This window comes from Amphibalanus amphitrite, unplaced genomic scaffold (assembly GCF_019059575.1).
Source record: "Amphibalanus amphitrite isolate SeventyFive unplaced genomic scaffold, NRLGWU_Aamphi_draft 000513F_arrow, whole genome shotgun sequence".
NCBI lineage: Eukaryota > Metazoa > Arthropoda > Thecostraca > Balanomorpha > Balanidae > Amphibalanus > Amphibalanus amphitrite.
The window spans coordinates 122135-142817 of record NW_024882007.1 but is presented as its reverse complement, the minus strand read 5'-3'; the positions used below and the strand labels follow the sequence as shown (position 1 = coordinate 142817).

At 55.8% G+C, this 20683-nt stretch overlaps 1 protein-coding gene across 1 annotated transcript in view; it reads right to left on the bottom strand.

Annotated features, from left to right (window-relative positions):
• Nucleotides 1-20683, bottom strand: part of LOC122393044 (nuclear receptor-binding protein-like) — a 50080-nt gene that overhangs the window by 5758 nt on the left and 23639 nt on the right. Inside the window, exons 2-6 of the mRNA XM_043388625.1 lie at nt 15553-15636; nt 11404-11550; nt 2773-2903; nt 2325-2419; nt 2046-2147 (exon numbers count right to left, since the gene is read on the bottom strand). Coding sequence (XP_043244560.1) covers nt 2046-2147; nt 2325-2419; nt 2773-2903; nt 11404-11550; nt 15553-15636 — 559 coding nt within the window. The remainder of the gene's footprint in view (nt 1-2045; nt 2148-2324; nt 2420-2772; nt 2904-11403; nt 11551-15552; nt 15637-20683) is intronic.

The following is a 20683-nucleotide window of genomic DNA, read 5'->3' as shown; positions in this document are numbered from 1 at the left end:
GCGGCAGATGCTCGGTGGCCAGTGCCACATAGCTATTATGTCAAGGGTCAGGGTTCGCGGGTCCTCGGTCAGCGAGGTCATGGGTCCCAGGGCAGGGGTCACGGGTTCCCTGCCAGCAGCGACACTGGTCTCGATGCAGAGGTCACTGGCCAAATCTCGCTGAAAAAGCAAGGTGCTATGGTAAGTCGGTTCGCATTGGCGGCGGAAAATCCAGCGATGATAAAATACCGTGCTCGTTAAACCGAACATAGTATGTGATTAGGCGTAAGAATCACGATTCACGCACGGCAAAATGTCGCTGGGAAATTACAAAGCTCGCAAGACGGGTACTACGAATGCTTGGGTATGGCTTGGATGACGTGACTTTCAGAAGTCTTCGAACTCTGACCAGTCGCAGGCATGCAGCTCACGACAAGCCAAACAACATTCAACGACACATACCAGCCGATTACATGATTGATGCATCACAAATCTATCACGTCATTTCTCGGTAGCGTGTGTTCTCGAAAATCGTCCACGCCAGTTGGCCGCATCGCCGCCCGTTACCCCCTGCACTCCTGCGCACTTCTCAAACATCCCACCCAGGGGCGCTGTTGTTGTTGTTGGGGGGGGGGGGAGGAGGAGGGGAGACTGCTGGAAGGCTTTGTTTGGGGTGCCGCCCACTGCCCCACGGTGCCCCTCAGTGGCCAGGGGGTCACTCTGACCACAGCCCGACCTGTGTGGGACTCCATCGTCACCCGGTCGACAGACGGGGACGCGCGCACCAAACATCCGGGAGTGCCCCCCCCCCGTCCCCCCTGAGCCTGTGACATTCGTGACTGCGGCTGGTATGCGGGACAGCAGTTTTTACGGCCGTCTTCGGATCGACCCGCCGATTCCGTGCCGGCTAAATAGAGCCCTGTTCGTGACACTGGCTGTCGGCGCCGGCAAAAAAGGTAGGTCCTGAACCCGGACGGCCACTGTCGAGACTCGCACCACGTGCTCCGTTCCAGGAAAGTCGCTCCATTCCAACGGCGGTGACGGGTTCCTGATTGAGGCTTTAAGCTCCAGGACGGGCAGGAACTGATAATTTTTTGCATCTTTGAATGTATGATGTAATAGTACCGAATCGGAGCTCATCGGGAAAATATGTCAAACATGAGCTTTGCACTGGTCTTCTGATAACATTTTGCGCATATTTTCGGCTTAAGTTTTTTTTTCTTGCGGCATAAATAGAAAACGGCAACGAATAGTGCTGGACCGATTTGGGTAGGGCCGCTTCGCTGTTACATGGAGGCATTAACTGATGCGTGACTGATAGCAGCTCTAACTTTCTTCTGTCTAGACCTCTTAATCAGAGCCCAGCTCCACGAACTATTAAATATGCACGGTGTTGGTTCGATATTCCGCCCCATTAGCTAAGGTCAGGGAAGCTGTCTCCAGCTTAGTGCTCCATTTCGGACCAGACGCCATTAAACCATGCACCGTTTGATTGCCCATCAGAAGGTCTATTTGAGCGCGATAAAACACATCCACTTCCAGCACTTTTTTCCAGAGCGATATCTAAATTTCCCACGTACCAAAAGACTAGATCGTCATGAATAGACTTCCTGAATCAGTGAGTCATTTCCGGCGAAACCCGCGATATTCGACCTCTCCCAGCCGCACACCCGTCACGCCCAGTAGGGCAGCCTCGACGCATGGCGGTCATTCCTGACCCATGTTCTACAATACCGCTTCCGCGTTGTTCGATCGTGTCTCCACAAGCCGACTAAGCTCGAGGCCATTTCGGTGCCGAAGATCAGAGCTCACTCTCTTTAATTAGTTGAACCGTCGGAAATGAGACACCAGAGGGATGCCAGTTCTGAGTTCCCTCAGGCGGTAATGCATAACAAACTTCTCGCGACAGCCAGTGTGCTGTTCTTTTCTACTGAAACCAGTCTCCAGAGCCCAAAATAATCTCTTCTGTACCAATTTGCCCATTTTTCTCAGCCACCGCCCACCTTACCTGCCATCCATACCGATTGCCGATTGGACTGGTTGTCTAGACCCCCTCCCCGACTCACCGGCCGTCCGCGTCACCTCCTCGGGCGCCACGAAGTGGGCGTTCTTGAGCAGCTGGCCGGGCTGCACGGTCTTCACGTGCTGGTGGATGACATCGGGAGCCGCTGTAACACAGACGGCCGGTCAGCGTCTGCGCGTGGCGCGCGCCGGGCCCGCGGGCCTCCGGCCAGAGACACCTTATCACTAGGCTCCCCGGCGGGACACGCGGCGCACGGGCGCGGCGCCGGTGGCCGGCCGCGCGCGTGCGCCGGCGCCCGCGCACCCCCGAACGGGCACTGTACCTGAAGCGATCTTCAGCAGGCCGTTGTGTTGAATGAACATTGAATCACAGGTAAGGTTGCCGTGAATGATGGGCGGCGAGCTCGAATGGAAGTAACTGAAACAGAGGCCAGGTGGTGTCACAGGGGCGCGCGACCCGCGACGCCGGCTCGGCCGGGCCGCGGCGGCGCGCCGCGCAGCGAGCAGCTCCGTCTCTTCGGCTCGTCTTCGCCCGACCTTCGTCCTGTTCGCGGTGCCGGCGAGCGGTCAGCGCTTCTCCCGCCGCTTGGCCGGCCACATCCTCAGCTCTTGCTCGTCTTCTCTCGGCTTCCCGAGCGGCGGTTGGGACACGAACACCCCACCTGCCTGAACAGGAGATCAGAGGGCGCACGCGGCGAACACCCCCCCCCCCCGACGCCCCTAGGGGCGCCCCGGCCACGCCGGGCGCCTGCCTCGCGGCGTCCTTCTTACCTGAGCGCCCACAACACCTGGCGACACCAGCGACGCCAAGAGTCGATCGCCATCTTCTTCTTGGAGACGCGCGTCCGCTTCAGGAAGTGTTTCATCGAGCCGGACGACATGTACTCGGTGATGAAGTTGACCTGAAAACGGGGAGAGGACGGTTAGCTAAAGGCCCAGTAGCATGGGCGGCGCCACCGGGGGGGACGGGGGGGACAGGTCCCCCGCTATCGAAAGTTAGGGGGGTACAGTACCCCCCTATCGGCGAGGCCCGTTCAATAGTTGATAATAATGCATTATAGAGCTATCCGGGGCATTTAATGCATCGTTGGTTAATCAAGGCAGGTTCTGAATAAAGATTGCTGTTGGGATGCATCGCAGGGGGTCCTGGCCATCTGCAAAAGGTGTGGAGCTGTGATGCCTGTAGTTATAAGGTGATCGGCAGGGCCTCGGGGATCGTGCCCCCTTTTTGGGGCGCCAGGCAGGGTTATTACTTATTACCTCCCCACCCCACTGCCAGACCCCATTGCCGATAAAACCAAGTTCACTGAAATTCCATAGATTTCCGTTACTATATGAAAATTTTCCATTCCTAATTAGTCAAATTCAAGCATGGCAGTTCTACCACAGGAACCATTTGAAATATATGCCATTTAACCCCAGCACTTGTGGGGAGAAGTGTTCGGATAGATCACAGGCAGGACCAAAAAAGCACGCAGTAGCCCAAGACCTTATAATTGGATATAGCATCGGCTCCCTCTCGTCAAGGGGTTCGATAGCACTCGTTTTTTTTTTTCTGCAAAACTAAGTTCGGTCGGCGGCCGAACGGCTGGGGGTCTAATCGAGCCCCCATCCCTCCCCTTCTTACGTCAGCGGCTGTGAAAATGCCATTACCAGCTGTTGAAACATGGCAGTTGCTTTTGCATGAGTGCACGAAAGGGTTTAAGGTCCGTGATACGTGAAAGGTTCTACATGAAAATTGAGATAGGTACACCAGCTTATCAAATTGTGCTCACTGTGGTGCGCTCGGTTTTACCTTGACTAGTCTTTGAATTCTGGGGTGAAACAGACCAGTCAAGAAACCTGTTCCATAAGGAGAGCCACTAATGCTAAAGAGATGTGGGATGAGGTTTCCAGAGACCATTACCTCCCAAAGGGGGTGCCCCGCCATTTGCCAATCCCTGCTGTAGTTGTTACGATTGGAGGGTGAATATGAGAACGATGCAGGTCGTGCCAGCTCGATCATGACGAACACAATGGTGCCGACATCACAGCTCTACTGCCATTTTTGACGAAGTTAATCAACAAGGACCGGAATCCTACCCTGGGGCATTTCACCGCAGAGGTCGCCGGACCTGAGACCCTTTCACTCAATTTTTTCAACGGTGCATGCGCTCGTTTTTCCCGCGAAGCTCTTGGCAAGTAAAATCCATCAGAAAGTGTGATCAAATAACGGCTGGTGACCTTCCATGACCTAGCATGGCCTTTTGAGTGACCACCGATGACATGACCACTGACGGCTAGCCATTAGCTGCACCCTGCCCGTTGCATATGGATCAGGTGGTGATGTCATGATTCTGAAATTATATTGCAGTTTTGGCGCACTTGTCAGAGCAGAAGACATTCCAACTTTTCCTCCATGACTATATGATGGTGAAGCCCTGAAGCTGACCAGACATAAGATCGAAAATTTGAAAGTACGAAACGTAAGAATAGCTGGCACTGCTACTCATACCTAAGCAATTCGCAGCTTGAAGGAAACCAGCTTTGAGTTGGCAAGACTGCAAATTTTGATTTAGAGGCAAGGATGCTTGAAAAGGTGATCGATATTAGGTGTCCTAGGATAAGTTTGGAAACGGGATGCACCATTCGATGTGTTTTGGGCCTTGCCAAGTTTCGCGGCGTTACGTGCCGCGTTTTTTTTTTTTTTTTGCATACACGATCAGTATCTACTTTTGGGATTTTCGATTTTCGGTCCCCGTCCCCCCCTATCGAAAACCCGCGGGCCAGTAGAAGACAATGTCTGACAGTGCGGGCAAAAGAGACACAGATAGCGACCAGACAGTTTGGTATAAACTCATCCATGAAGCTGCATGATGTAATTCTACCGTAAGCCAAACACGTTGCTGAATTAAATTTTAAAATAAGAAGCATTCCAGAAAAATTATTAAAAACAAATAACAGACGAGCCACATCCCTGAGAAATGGCCGACCACACGGATAACAGCAACAACATACCACATAACAATAACATTTATAATAATCATAGATAACAGTAGAACTGTTATCTATCTAAGTAGAACTGTTCTACTGTTATCTATACAATAACATTTCAGTCATTAAGCGCCACCCCATTCTCTTCCCTTTGCGTTCAGCTCCTCCGTTCAACATACTCCCCCGCCCTTTCCCACTGTCAGCGAACTGGGTGGGCGGCGCGCCGTCGGCTCTGCAATGCGGAACCGCTTAGGTGGCCAGTCCGGCGGTCCATCCTCCCCTCCTTCTCCTGCAGAGCAGTTAAGGGCGCGGCTGGACGGGCGGCACTCCCTTCCACTGGTCGCTGGCCGGACCGACCTGCGCCTCGGTGTGTCACAGGGCACCCGTCTGGCCATCAATCGCTACCTGCGGCGCGGCGTGTTGGGGCGGCACGTGTCACTGGCCGGCCGGGCCGGGTCGGGCCAACACCAACAGACGCGCCCACCGCCGCTGGACACACAAATCGCCCGATGTCACATCACACCCGGAATCGCTCCGCCGACCTCAGCCTTATCATGGAGCCGACGTAAGGCTATAATAGACCCAACCAGACGCTCGGCGTTCTCATGCCGAGTTCGATGAACTAGCACGGCCTCATCGGGCACCTGCGTCGCACGACCGCACCGCGTGCCGCTCTGTATACTGTTTGCCCCGGGGGATAGGTCAGAGGTCGTGTCAACTGCGCGCCGGCCCATATCGGCCCGGTCGATGGAGCACGAACGAGGCGCGACGCACAGATATTAGACGGTCCACGAAAAACGCCTCTGGTGGCCGGCGAGCCTCATCAAATCCTCAGTCTATCGTACACATACAGAGATGACACGATGTGGACGCTCCATCTCCTCAGACGCGACAGGCACGCGTTCTACTAATTCCGACATTGGGACCGAGCCGGCGGATTATCTGTTATCGATTACGGTTCAATCGTCATCAAATGGTCGCATTAAGTACGTCACACGACCCTTTTCGACTGAGAATGTTGATACATATAAACCATGCCGGCGCGCAGTGATACATTGCAAAGGCTGATGAGCTACCAACAAGGGGTGACCGAGTCCGTCCCTCCCTGTCCCTAGCGTGGAGAGAGGTCCCTCTGTGAGGGCCTCAGTAACGACCCGACACGCCTTAGACCGTGTTCGTCACTTAGCAGTCTCATCAAGGCTCTGTGGCGCCATCAGTCACCAATGGGGCCCAGACAGGTCGTAGAGAACAGGGCGGCCCCCAGGGTCACGCGGGGCAGACGGGGATGATTTGCAGAGAGCTCGATGGGGCCAGGTCAGGAGGCTTTCAGACTCCCTCTGAGGATGGAATTGGAGGTTTGTGGATAGTCGCGTGGTGTGGAAGAATAATGACGAGGAAGCTTGTAAAAGTTTGAGAGCGAGTGATCGATGCATCGGAAATAAACAACAGCTTAGTGACGTCAGCAAAGCCGTAAAAACCTCATCAGGCGAGCTTCAAAGTGCTAACTTTCAGAAGCAGAGTCTTCGGTTAGACGTTCGTCATACTCTGTAAAACAACAACAAACAGTTCCAACCTAACAGCCATGCCTAGATCAATGCCGTACGAGCCACACCCAGTCCACCGAGGCCGTGAATTGAACCGTCCTCCGTCCGACGACCGGTCACCACCGGCACAAATTCAGCCCGACGGACAACTAAATCGCCTTCTGGGGACCTCATCAGACCAACTGGCGACCGCTCCTAATTCACTGACCCCGCTGACCGCAGGGCCCGGTCACCCAAAGAGCAGCAGCGGCAACAGGGGGCACTGGAGAGAGAGACTGAGGGGGTGGGTCACACACGACCAGTCGAGGCTTTCTTCCGCCCGGGGCGACGCTGTTCGAGCGAGAGGTCCAACCAGGCCAGTAGCCGCCGGGCCGACCGACCCCCGCGCTAGGGTCAGACGGGTCATCCGACGGACGGCGAGGGGTCTGTCGTCTGCGGGAGACCGACCCGAAATATCCGAGCGGCCGTTTCAGTCGAACAATATCCGGGGACAGCGCCTGCCAGGTCACCGCGCGACGTAGTGATACCAGGAAGGATTTATAGCCGGCCAGCTGGGGAGGGGAGACTACGGAGGAACAGATATTGGAAGCGAAGGAACAGATATTGGCGGCTCAGGCGCTGTCACTTAAAATCCACATACTGCCGGCGCTGACACGATAGAACATGGCGCAGATATCAATGAATGAACGAATGAATGAAATACGCACTGGCAACACTCGAATGAACAGTGAAATGAATGGTCTGAACGCAGTGAATGGAACAGGAACGGACATATTATGTGGAGATTACCCGACTCTTACAGATGATCGTACCAACGAAAAAACAGCCTGACGTTATAGTTTCCGTGTAATGCCTGTCACAGACACCCAAAACAAAAGACAATAAATATAGAATTTCTCGACATGCTCAGGCGCCCACTTCAGGGTCACTTCCACGCCCCTGGATTGGGTTTGGTCGCACCAGAAAGACTGCCTTCGGAATCGGGTCCAGTCATTTCTTTCCCCGCAGCAATCACAGACTGGCCGTGCACCATTGAACGCTCTCTCTCGCTGATAAATTACCAGCGGCCTAGGACGAAGGTTAAATCTCCGGAATAAAACCCAGACCACGGCGCTGGACTATCCCCGCTCGCTGCGACTGACATTCACGAATTGAGGAAGGCATTGGGCCCGAGCTGGCTGACCCCAATGGGCCGCTAGCCGAGTCCGACTGTCGGATCGCGGCGCGGAATAGTCCCACATCCAGGCCACAAGAACGACCATCGTTCATTTCAGAGTGCCGTCGTGTCGTGCCACTGTTCCGGGTCAAACGCTCCCGGACACCCCATCCACCACCCATCAAATCTCCCATAACCCGGCCGGTCCCTCCCTGTCGGTGTCACTGTCAGCGCCGAACGTCAAACCACATCATACCACGTCACACAACAGCGTCACGTCACGCGACTGCGAGACAGGGCGTGGCATCCCGTTGACGTCACAGACCGGTCGTCTCCGGCTGCGAAAACACCTGTGGCGGGAAAACTGACATCTCGCTGACGTTGCAGGATACGACTCCGTTCTATCGCGTCAACAACGCACTCAGTGACGTTATATCCATTCTTTTTGAAACTTTTTTGACGTTACATGTACCCACTCCAACGCAAATCTGACCCGGTAAAATGTGACGTCACGTTCGTATTTGCATTTTGTGACGTCAAGAGATCTGTCGCAAGTTGTTCGGCACTTGGGACGAACATCTCAAGTGGGTAAGGCCCATTATACGGTTAGCATAATGCACGGCGCAATTTGGGGAGAACTATTTATAGCCCTGTTTATACACCAGCTCGGCGCGACAATTCGAAGCGGCCCACATCTCATTTTCACAATGTTGCCCCTGGAATTGTGCCATCGCAGTAGCAGTGGCTATAACAACATTGGTGACACTTAACACGAATACTGTAATCACATTTAGCGTGTCGTTTGTAGACATCTTCTCGAGAAAGCTGCTGATTCAACCAATTCAGTTCAGGTTGACTAAACAAGACATGAGCCACGATATGTTCGAAACAGCCACTGCTAATCAACAAATCACTCCCGTTTCAAGCGTTTCGTCCTACAAATGATGACGTCACTAGTTAGGGTGATATGCACACTGCACAGCACTGAGAGCTAACTTCGGTATCGCTGTAGGTGGAACAGACGTCACCCAGTCACCCCTCTGAGGTGACGTCACAGGTCAAACGCCGGCGGGCACAAGGGGTCAGAGGTTAGCCGAGACACGGACGCGGTTCGTGAAAGGTCACCGTGCCACCTCTCTGCCAGCCGCTATCTGTCAGGGAATGTTCGGTAGCAACGCGCTGACTCGCGTGAGGTAGGTAGACATTCAAAGCCGTCTTTATGTGCAGGGGTCACCGGTCGATCCTATCTATAATAGGTCAGTAGATGACTGGGGTGCAGTCTAACTAGTTGACAGACAGTGGTTTACGTTATCAGTGGTAATCACCGTGGACGCTCCCGAATCAAGCCCCATCGGACAGGATCAAAGTTGAAGTGCCGATCAAGTACCCGTCCCGTCCCATGAGGCAGCTCATCACACGTCACCCGGTCTGTGTAACTAGACGCGGTGTGCTCATTTACTCAGTGCCCCGAGCATCGACAAACACCATCGCAGCCAATCGACCACACGGTCTGCAGGCCAGCCGTGGGCGCCAGCGGGCGTGATCGTCAGTCTAGACAGCCGGCGGGACGGGGTCGGAGGAGGGGTCGGCAGAGGATAGGCGGCAGAGAGGCTAGGGCGGGGCCGGGGGCGGCGAGAGGTCACCGATCAGAAGCCATCTTATAACACCTCTGTCCACTCCACCAATATACCCTGCACTCCACCGGCAGACAGACACACAATAAACAGAAACGCCCAGACCATATGTCGCAGTGCATTGAGAGTATACAGACGGCTCGGCTTGCAGGGAGCGGGACTGGCACCGATACGGGACCATATGCAGACCAGTGGTAGTGCGAACTTGTCGTCCGAGATACACCGAACGAGAAACCGGCATATCTGAACAGCAACTACGCTGTTAGTTACATAAACCTACATTAGCCCGCCAACTTTTAGCCGCTCATTTATAATGTTATGTAATATCACACCTGAATGCACTTTTAGGTCCCGGTTTCCTCGTCACAGGCAGACGTCCTCCTCGGCATGAGAGTGAAAGGAGTTTGTGCGACTTGTGCCACCACCCAGCCTGGACCGGTGCCACCCAGCCTGGAGGTTCGTTGAACCGGTCCACCCAGCCTGGACCGGTTTAACGAACCTCCCTAACCAGAGCCTGTCGCAGAGCTGTCCCTTCGCTCAGCGGAGGCGGAGACAAACGGGCCTCGCGTGCCGACTCCGCTGTCGGCGGCCGGCGGTGCGCCCCAGAGATACGGCCGTCCAATCCAGGTCACCGACCGTACCAACAGGGCCGCCGGGGAACACATGAGCCCGCCGCGTCGGCAAACATCCCTCCAACGCAGCGGCCCGGCTCTGTCACACGCAGAACGCACCGTGGTGATCGGTGATCGCGGTCGAACCGGACAGAACCCGTCCACCCGACCCTGCCGATCAATAACAGGATGCCGCTCCCCGCGCCCCGGCGGACGGTTTAATCTAACCCGGGCACCAGCCGGGGGCACCGCCAGGAGCCAGAGATAGCCCAGCGCACTATCTCAAACAGCAACCGCCCCAGGGTATTATCAAGTCCCGAAGATGAATACAGCAACTTCAGCGGCCAGGTTCCCGAGGTCCCATACAGGGGTGTGTTCGCAGACTCCGCGAACCTCTCCGGATGCCGGGTCACGCGCTAGCACGTGACACGTTCTCGGTAGCAGTGTGTGGGACCATTTCCTGGGATGGGCCCCACTGTCGCCAGGGGAGGACGATGGAGGCTTCGTGGGGTGGCGTAGATACCGTCAGACAGGTAACAGCAGCGTGCGGCAAACACACGCCACATTATGAAGAAAGTCCAAGGGCTGCCGCTCGTCCCATTTCTTGCCACAAGTTTGCTGCGCTTCGCTTGGGAAAACAACATAACCAGCGTGCTTGGTGAAAAGTTCAGCGACGTTCCCTGACTACACAGTGTCCGACACGGTACCGCGAGGTCACATTCACGAAAACCCTACATTTGTGGCAGTCGCGCAGGAGATCGTCGGCCCGTGTCGTCTGCAAACAGACCCATGAATGCCACGGGCTGCGGAACCATTGCTGTGCTTTCGCCGCCGCCTCCACCACTTAGCAATGGCGTAACGCTCCAGAGCGCGTGAGCCTAGCAGCACGCCCCGAGACACGTGCGTCGCAAAGTGAAGGCGACGTCAAAGCTCGAACCAGCCCGGCGTTACAAAGCCTCTGAACCACCGCGGCCGTCGCGGGTAGATTGGCCAGCCTCGGGCAGACGACTGGCCGGCGCCACATCTGACCGCAGGAAGGCCATCCGCCCGCCACTAAACGCCCATATGCTTACCACTTCCACAAAATGCAGGCGCACGATCTTGCATCACGCAAGCCCGCCGCATATCGACGAGCCGGCTCCACCGTCCAGTCGGGCCGCCTACCCAGAAATCGAACCATGCCGCAGCCTTTCGCGGAGGATCACATCATCAACCGTCACGTAGCTAACCGGGCGTATCTTCCATGGAATCTCAGCCACCCTATCCCGGGGAGAACCAACTCTCCCTGCACGACGTCGAATGGGTCAGGCACCTCCCTTCTCCTCGTCCCAGAGCTCGTTCCTCACTCTTTAAAAGCATGTCGCTAGTTATCAAACCTCTCTCTAATCCATCAGCCTCCCAGTGTCCATAACACTTACAGGAGGCTTGTTGCTCTTGTTGCATCTCTATTCACGTCCACATCCCCGAACTCGTCCCTGACTTACCCGAGGCTTGTCGCTCTTGTCTGGCTGGTCGAACCAGTACTTGTGGAAGCCGACGATGTTGGGGTGGTCGATGGACTGAAGGCTGTCGAAGATGGCCGAGATGCGCGCCATGTACTTCTTGCGGTTCTTGTTCTCCGAGAACCGAACCTGTTGACATAGAGAGATGTGTTAATATCCAACGTCTACAGATGAAACTGGATGAAACGGCAGGAGTAGCGACTGCACCAAGAAAACAAGACGTGGTATTCGCTACGTGCTACTGGTGCACCAGAAACCCCAGAAGCAAGTAGAGAATATGTATGGTAGTGATAAAACAGTAAGCCTGTTGTTCAACAGCCCCTAAACTAATAGTTCCCTGCATCGGCAAACAGAATACAAATGAGCGCAATATGAGATGCCACACAACCTTTTCCCATGCCCTTCACATCCCATTTGCACTACACTCCGCAGCCCAAAAGGCCAGCATAACGACCTTCACAGGATCGCGTTATCATTCATCGCACGTATCCACAGACGTTCTGAGAAGGCCGGTGAGCCGGCGCAACAACTCGGCATAATGAGATCAGTGGCCACTCCTAGGGGGTGCCCGTCTTCTCCAGAACGGCGCAGCTCGAGGCCGGCAGATCCTGGGAGCTGTTCCTAAGGGATGAGGCCATTAGGTTAATTTAAATTCCTCGGGGAAATGATCAGGAGACTCCACTAGGTCAGTCCACACTTACACAGGCAAAGTTCCACTCATCCTTTTGAATTTTGCTTGACCGTTGTCGGCGTGTTACCCCATTACGGTGCCCCAGACATCGCGGGATGTAGGAGTGGCAGGCGGTGACTTGCGCGATGCACGAGGCGGTCGGCCGACACGGCACGGTTCTCGGAACTCTGCACCGTATCAGTCTTTGGTGACGTCACAGACCTGACGGGCGCCGCGGCGCCCCCCCCCCCCCGCCGATCAGACAGGAGTGCCCCCCCCCCCCGAGCTCCGCGCGCCGTGTTCACCACCGCCGCCAATAAAGGAGATGGCTCAGCCCCAAGGACATGAAATATGGATGCGCCCGATGGCCGGGGGACGTAAAAGGCCATCGAAACGATATCAGAACCGGCAATATCGCCCAGAGCTGCTCCCAATAACGGCCCGAGCCGACAGGAAACGCGGCGATACGACTCCCAAGTCCCCAGCCTCCGGCTCGGAAACCAACAGATCCGAGACGCATTTGGTTCACTTGGATCCAATGTTAGCTCATCGTACAGCTTGTCAATCAACTCCAGTCAGCCAGCCCCCCGGTAACTCACGCCGATTCCGGATGCACCCCATTATCCAACTGTCCTCCCACATGGCTTTCAGCTACCAAATCCTGACATCCATCCCAGCCTCAACGAACATGACGGCCCTCAAACACCTCAGACCGCCCCAGCTCCACGAAGAGTTCATTGACGGCATGGCGTGGCCGGACGCACTGTGATAGCGTGCAGTGCTGTGATACTGTGCCGTATTGTAACACTGTGTCGTACTGTATTTTTGGGCCAGATGCACCAAAACTGTACTGCGCCGCGCCCCGGTACAGTACGGCGCCGCTAACGGACCGCTCAGGGAACAATGGTCCGTTTCTCGGAGCGCGGCTCGAGGCTAACGTGACAGATCCGGGACCGGTGCGCCGCAGGACGGGACGCGGCCGCACCTGACCCTCTGTCGATCGCCTGAGCGGGTCACTGAGTGTCGCGCCCCTGTCGAGCCCCTGTCGCCTAGGCGGGTCGCCACTCCTGTCACTCCTTTGGGCTGTGCTGTCGCAGAGGTCGCCAGCGGGCCATGTCGCGTGGCACCGCGGAATTTTCGGCCGGACGGCTTACGCAACGGACCATCGTTTTTCAATGTGAAAACTGGCGTCGCCACGGCGGCCAAGCTCAACGGTCAGGTTGGGAGGCACGCCAGCGCCATAGCGTTCACTGGCCTACGGTCCAAACTCGGAGCGGACCAGAGGCCTCTTGCACCAAACTACCTAGCTCGGTAAAATCGAAAAACCGGTTTCAGAATAAGCTAATCTAACGCTGGTAAATTTGTTTGCAATAGCCCAATACATAATCCTACCTGTGCTTGCTAAATTTTGCACATTAATTGTTACATTTGAGACTTGGACTGGGTATACGATGCAAAATAATCCAAGCATTGGTGCAAGAGGATTTTGGTGCAAGAGGCCTCAGGATGAATTTAGCAGGTCGCTGCAGTCAAAAGTGACATTGATTTGACATTATGGGACATTCATTCTTGTGGCATTGATAAAACACAGCCGGCACAGCTAACGCCGTAATCAGGCCGACAAATGTAATGATGAATCCTACAAATATGCTCAACATGAACGAACTATTCAGCAGGTCTATATAGTTTATGATAACCACCTATAAAAAAAATAACCTAAAACCATTGGCACTTCACTCAAACATCCTCACCTAATAGGATGATGGCCAAAGTCCGAACATCCTTCTTACCGGCTTAGTTAGACCTAACTAGCTGGACTATCATCCTAAAAAGCTGACTTCCACCGAGCCGCGGCAGACCCGGATCATCCAGATCCCCGTACCGAGCCACCACTGCCACAGGCACTCTGGGAAGGGTTTCTTGACCTCAGCCGTGTTCCCAGGGGCCGACCAGGCGCTCCGACCTTAATCTGGCCACAGCAAAGCCGTTCGCCGAATCAAGACCGTTGCCAGCCGGTCCCGTCTGCGAACGTGGGGCTTTACACAGCTTCCAATCGATTGTCAGCACGTCTTAGTTCTCAGCGGGCGCCATTCTGCGGCAAATTAACGGCGGCGCCGGTCGGGCGGCCCTCGCAGATCCCATCTTTCTGCGCTCGCGCGTTTGGCCGCCTGGTAGGGTTGTTGGTTTGCCGGACAGCCTGGCGCCACCCGACTCAAATCTCGTGTTGTCGGACACAGCCACAATCTCTCAGACGACCTCTGGACCAAACACGAGGCCAAACATCTCTCCAGCGGGGTATGACGAGCGCCATGCCAGCTCGCGACTGTGCAGAACCACAAACCCAGTGGGAAATGCCAGAGATGTGAGTCTCGATGGCGGGGTGACGGCGGCGCGGCGCCATGCGGTCGCCCAGGGATTTACGGGGTGACGTTGGCCGGTCTCCGTCAGATGAGCGGCAAGCGGTCAGCGATGTATCACTGCAGTCGAGCGCGAAACCACCGCGGAGTAGCGACCATGACGTGATGCTGATGGATGAGATAGCCATCAACGTGATGGATATCATAGATAGCGGCTTCGCGCTTCAAAGGAACAACTTTCGTTCTCGGCTTTCAGACTTGACATTAAAAACATTGCATAAATCTTCATAAGCGCGGGTACGGGTACCCATTTTATTGCCCATTTAAATCTCATTCTATTTTGCATTACAAATATCTTTATAGTTGTCAGCGAGCGACACAAGGTGTATCACGACCTCAATACGCGCAATAAAACGCTGATCCTGAACTACATCAGCAACGCACTCTTTCCCATTTCATCATCCTCGTATCGCGTGCTTCCCCCTCCCCGACCGTGCAGCCCTCAGCCCCATCTCGTCGAGGCCAGTTCGGCTCTCCACCACCGCCACAGCTCGTGTACTGCGCCGTGTCCTTCATCCTGCGTCAGCCGCTGCAGCAGCGCTCACACCAACGTGCATAGTCACGCACCCCGTCCCCTATTCACCTCTGCCGTCGAAGGACATCGTTCACACCAGCCGCGGCGTCAGACGACTCACAACGGATGGTGTGCATAACAGTCTGTCTCCGATAACACAGCCGTGATGTTTATCGGGACTGCACGTTCCCAAGCTACTCATTTATTACAGTTGATGAAATCATGATTCCGCCAAGGGGTATTTTCCCACTAATCCAGGGCGTCCCGCTTCATTTCGATAAAGACGTTGCTTCAATTTGATTAATGCGCTTTCATATCTAAAGCCGGACCTTTCCGTCGACGGCAGGCATCGAGATCAGCCAGCCGGGAACTACCAAATCCTGAGTTTAATTCAGAAAATTACCTACTCCTTTCCACAATGACTCAGACAGCGCTAATAGAAAAACTGCTCCCTGGAGCTTCCCAGAGACTTGAGCAGATCAATAGCTGGATGCCACCGCGTGACCTGACCTGACCCGGCGCGCACTGACCTCATTCCACACCACCTCGACGCCGTTCTCGGTGTCCATGGCGAGGAACGAGTTGTCGATTCCCGGCACAGCCTGCTGCTTCACCTAGGGAAAGAAGAAGAGCATGCCGTCAGTATCGTTCCGCGATCACAGGAAGAAGGCATCCTACAGAGACGGGCGAGTTGAGAGATTCACATAAAACAGATCTCAGCAGCTACAAACACAGACGCCGATACATTACGGAGAAAACTAGACATGTGTCGCATACTCTACAGCTTCTCAGCAGTATCTGAGATCTGTGGGTGTAAACAGTGACAAAAACTCACGCCGGCGTCAGGCACGGTACACACACGGGCGCCGCTGTCGTACGGCCGTTATTTGCCGTCTGTCACGCCCACAGGCCAAAGAAGAGGGCCAATCGGTTCAAGGTGACGGCCGGTCATGTAAGCGCAGCAATATCAGCAGCGTATCGCCTCCTCCAGGCTCAGAGCTAAGCTAAGGCGACATGACCGACAATTCGTTGTTTGGTCAGCTTCTGGATCAGCTCAATCTTGAGTCGAGATACTCAGACAGACCGACAGACATGAGCAGACGGGGCGACGATCAGCCCGCCGGCTCAGAACGAGGACAGTTTGCATTGCAACTCGGCCGTCTGGGGCCGGCCAGCGGTCCACAAGGCCACGGCGTTCGTTGCATCAGATCGGCGACGGACCTGCCCGCCCCTTACAAACACAGGCAGCCAGACGGGGCGGGAACAGACAGCTCTGGGTAGTTGGCAGGGTCTGTACTAGGTGGCAGCAGCGGCGCCCAACCTTACCTCACCTAGGAAACATCCCGAGATCACGAGTCATGTTACCGCTCTCTGACTCACGGTCGTCGTGCATGTCTGGGGAAAACGTGCACCGCACCGTCACCCGACATTTCCCCAGTCGCTGTTTGTAATTCAGCGGGACGCAGCGGCAGCGGTCCGCGCGACCGTATAATCGCCTCCGCTGAGGTATAACAAATACCCTAACAGACGAGATCTCTCGACTCGGATCGGCAACACCGGTACTGCCTAGCTCGGGCCGGTGCCATAACGGTGTTCGGTCCGCTGCCCAAAGTCGGCACCATCGGCGCCACAGTGACCATAACGGACAGGCTCACCGACTCAGGTGCTGTCCGGCCGGGTCCATCTACATCTCCCCAAGCCCTGTCCGTCCCGACCGGTAGACAAATAGCTGACCACGGAAGCCGTGGCGTCACCGCCAACTGAGTTCAGAACGGTGCTCGGCGGGCAGCGACCAGCGACCCGGCCCGGCACGTGGACCCTCGCCAGACTACGGCCGCCTCTCCCCTGCACGGCGGTGGCGACAAAAGCGAAAATCACCCTCAGATCGGTGGCGACAGGCGTGGACCTCGTCTCGCCACCGCCGACGTGGCGCCGGGCTGCCGGGCGCTGCCAAACCGGCCCCTGCGATCGGCCCGTGCATGATTCACGAGCGGCGGTCCGAGCCGGAGAACGGACATCGGCTCGTCCCGGTAAAACAGCCAGCATGCAAATTCCGCCGACCGAGCGTCGGTTCACAATGTATACATGCAGAAGACACTGTACATATTAGGCGAGTGGCGACTGGTCTCTGCATTTGATGGAAACAAATCAGAAAGTGTAATGGCAAGAACTAACGGCACCGCATTGTGTTCAATCAGCATTTGCATCGCACACATGGAGAGAAAACACTGTCAAACTAACGGGTGCACCGTGGCTGCGCCAGTCATCTAATGGCCCTTTCACACGTAGCAACTTTTCAGTCGCCGGCGACAGCAGCAGTCGCCGGCGACCGCCAGCGACCGCCAGCCAACGATCGTGTGTGACGTAGGTATGACGTAAGCAAGTCGCTGGCGATCGCCGGGCCACGGCCGGGCAATCGCCAGCAACTGGTGACGTCAGATCCGCGTCACAGGCCAGTCGCCGGCGACTCTTCTCGAGCAGCGGACGCCGCCATGACAGTTTTGTCCTTGGTGAGTGGTTTAGGTGATTTGTGATGCATTTTTGGTTGGTGTGGCTACCTTAAATTTGTTGCACAGTAGCAAAGGGATTATTATCTTGTAGTTTGCCTGTCGTGAAGCTGTTGTGACTTGAATTTAAGCTTGATTCGACAATATTGGAGGGTTTATGTCATTTGTGGCGCACTTGCCCATGATCACCCATGATATTTATTTGTGATAAATATGTATTTTTCATCAAAATTGAATATTTTAATGACATTGAAATTGACACTAGTTTCATAAGGTAATGAAAACTTGCTTGTTGTGTCACAAGAACATTGTTTACATTCAGTATCAGTGCCCTTGAGGACAAAGTGCCTACCCATCAGTCAGCTATTTTAATTTGCCTCAGGGACGTCGACACCGGTCCGACTTTTCCGACTAGTCGGACCACTTTTTCGACTAGGCGGTGCCCTGCTGTGGCTCGCGGGGGCCCTGCTGCTGCGACCGCGGGAGCCCCTGCTGTGGCCGTGGGGGCCCCTGTTGGGGCTCTCGGGGGCCCAGCTGCGGCCACGGGGGCCTCTGCTGCGGCTCGCGGGGGCCCCCGTTGGGGCTCTCGGGGGCCCTGCTGCTGCCACGGGGGCCCCGCTGCGCCTCGCGGGGCCCTGCTGCGGCTCGAGCCCCCCCCCCTGCTACAGAATGCGGGGGCCCTGCTGCGCCTCTGGGGCCCTGCTAGACACCGCGGGGGGCCTGCTGCGGCCCGCGGGGGCCCCTTCTGCGGCTCGCGGGGGCCCTGCTGCGACCCGCGGGTGCCCTGCTGCGACTACGGGGCCCCTGGTGCGGCCACGGGGGTCCCTGCTGCGGCCACGGGGGCCCCTGCTATAGAATTCGGGGGCCCTGCTGCGCCTCTGGGGCCCTGCTAAACACCGCGGGGGCCTGCTGCGGCCCGCGGGGGCCCTGCTGCAGCCCGCGGGGCCCTGCTGCGGCCGTGGGGGCCCCTGTTGGGCTCTCGGGGGCCCTGCTGCGGCCACGGGGGCCCCTGCTGCGGCCACGAGGGGCCCGCTGCGGCTCGCGGGGGCCCTGCTGCGGCTCGGGGGGCCCCTGCTACAGAATGCGGGGCCCATGCTGCGCCTCTGGGGCCCTGCTAGACACCGCGGGGCCCTGCTGCGGCCGCGGGAGCCCCTGCTGCGGCTGCGGGGGCCCCTGTTGGGGCTCTCGGGGCCCTGCTGCGGCCACGGGGGCCCCTGCTGCGGCCACGGGGGGCCCCCGCTGCGGCTCGCGGGGCCCTGTTGCGGCTCGCGGGGCCCTTCTGTAGCTTGAGAGGGCCCTGCTGCGGCTCTCGGGGGGCCCTGCTACGGCTCGGGGGGCCCATGCTGTAGAATGCGGGCCCTACTGCGGCTCGGGGGGCCCTGCTGGGGCTCGCGGGGCCCCTGCAGCCCGCGGGGGCCCTGCTGCGGCCGCGGGAGCCCCTGCTGCGGCCACGGGGGCCCCTGCTGCGGATCGCGGGGGCCCTTCTACAGACCTTGGGGCCCTTCTGTAGCTTGAGGGTGCCCTGCTTCGGCACGTGAGGCCCTGCCTCGCCACGTTTGGGCCCATGGTTCGCCAGGGCCCTTCTGCGGCCCGTGGGGCCCCTAGTCTTGCAGACCGCGGGGCCCTACTGTGGCTGGCGGGGAACCTGCTGCAGACCGCGTGAGGCCCTACTGCGACCCGCAAGGACCCTGTTGTGGCCCGCGAGACAAAACTGCAACTCAAGGGGCCCCCTGCTACGGCTCACCGGGGCCCTGCTGTAGGGGGGGGGGGTTGCTGCGGCCTATGGGCCCTTCTGCGGCACACGAGGACCCTGCTGCGGCCCACGTATTGGTTTTCTCACAAAGTGACATCAAAGCTTCCCTGGCCGGGGGCTGCCCCCTCCCCACTTTTCGTGACGTTCCTACACCCCTGGTCGACGGTATCAAGATAATTCCCTGTGCCGAAAAGGATAACATATAGTGTCACTACTCTAAAACAATGTATTTAAAAAAAATGTCGACTTTAAAAACAAGAGTAATTTTCAACATTGGTTTAAAAATTAACAAAACGATCATGTATTGAATGACAATGATTAAAATCATCTTCGAATAATATAACCTAGTTATATCATTTAATAAATATTTATTAAGCCAAATATAACGTAAGTATATATGACTGAGAAAACCAAATTATATGTTAACACATAAATATTATTCTTGCTATGGAAAGAGGGAAGCAGAACTGAGTTGATCCCTGTTGCCCACGTAAGTCAACTCGGCCGACTTGGCGCGGGTTCAGAGTGCTGCGAGTGCCTTTTAACCTATAATTTCTGTTGATTTCCTTGAATTGTATAATTTCGAAACCATGAGTGGTCGTTCGAGCAAAAGAGCTTACACATCTGGGTGTCAGAAACGAAAGCGGAAGATGCTACGAGAATTCAAAGACATTCGAAGAAACTCTCCTCATATTTTCGGCCCAGTGCACAGTGGGGATTTTTCCGATCTAGCACGTCTTTATTCGTAGAGGGCAAACCATAGGTAATATTGTAGCCAGATTGTGCACAGATGTTGGCTGGTGTGTTCTGGTGAGAATTTTACCTGTAAATGTGCATAGTCAACATAGTATAGGGGGTTCCCCGGCTCAGCCGTTTGGCCCCTGATCAAGCTAGAGCTTCGCGGAAAAATCAAGCGTGCTGCCTATGACGAAATGAGGCCGAATATATCCAATTTCAAAGTTCAAGGCCATTAGTTCACTTTCCAAGTCAGTTTAATGACCCAACTAAAGTTGGGAAATCGAGACCTCTTGAAACTTCGCATAGTTAGGGTGTTACGGGGTATTTTGGGGTGCCGATCACGAATTTCATGCTAATTTTGATCACAGACGATGTCTTTATGCATTTAGGCCAGGTCGGGTCAGGTCAGGTTAGATCAACCATTAGGCGTCCTGCAGGCCATTCATAGTAGGTGTCACCTACTACTGATAGCTTCGTAACATGGTACGAAGGCACCAGAACTACTTCGTAAATATTTAAATGGTTGCTAAATTCGAAATCAGCACCAAAAAGTACCATAGAAACAAGTAAAACCCGAAAAAGTGAACCAAGGTCATCAAAGGTCCTCTCCGTGGCCGAGTGGATAAAAGCGCCGGAATTCGACGCTAAGCCGGTGGTGAGAGC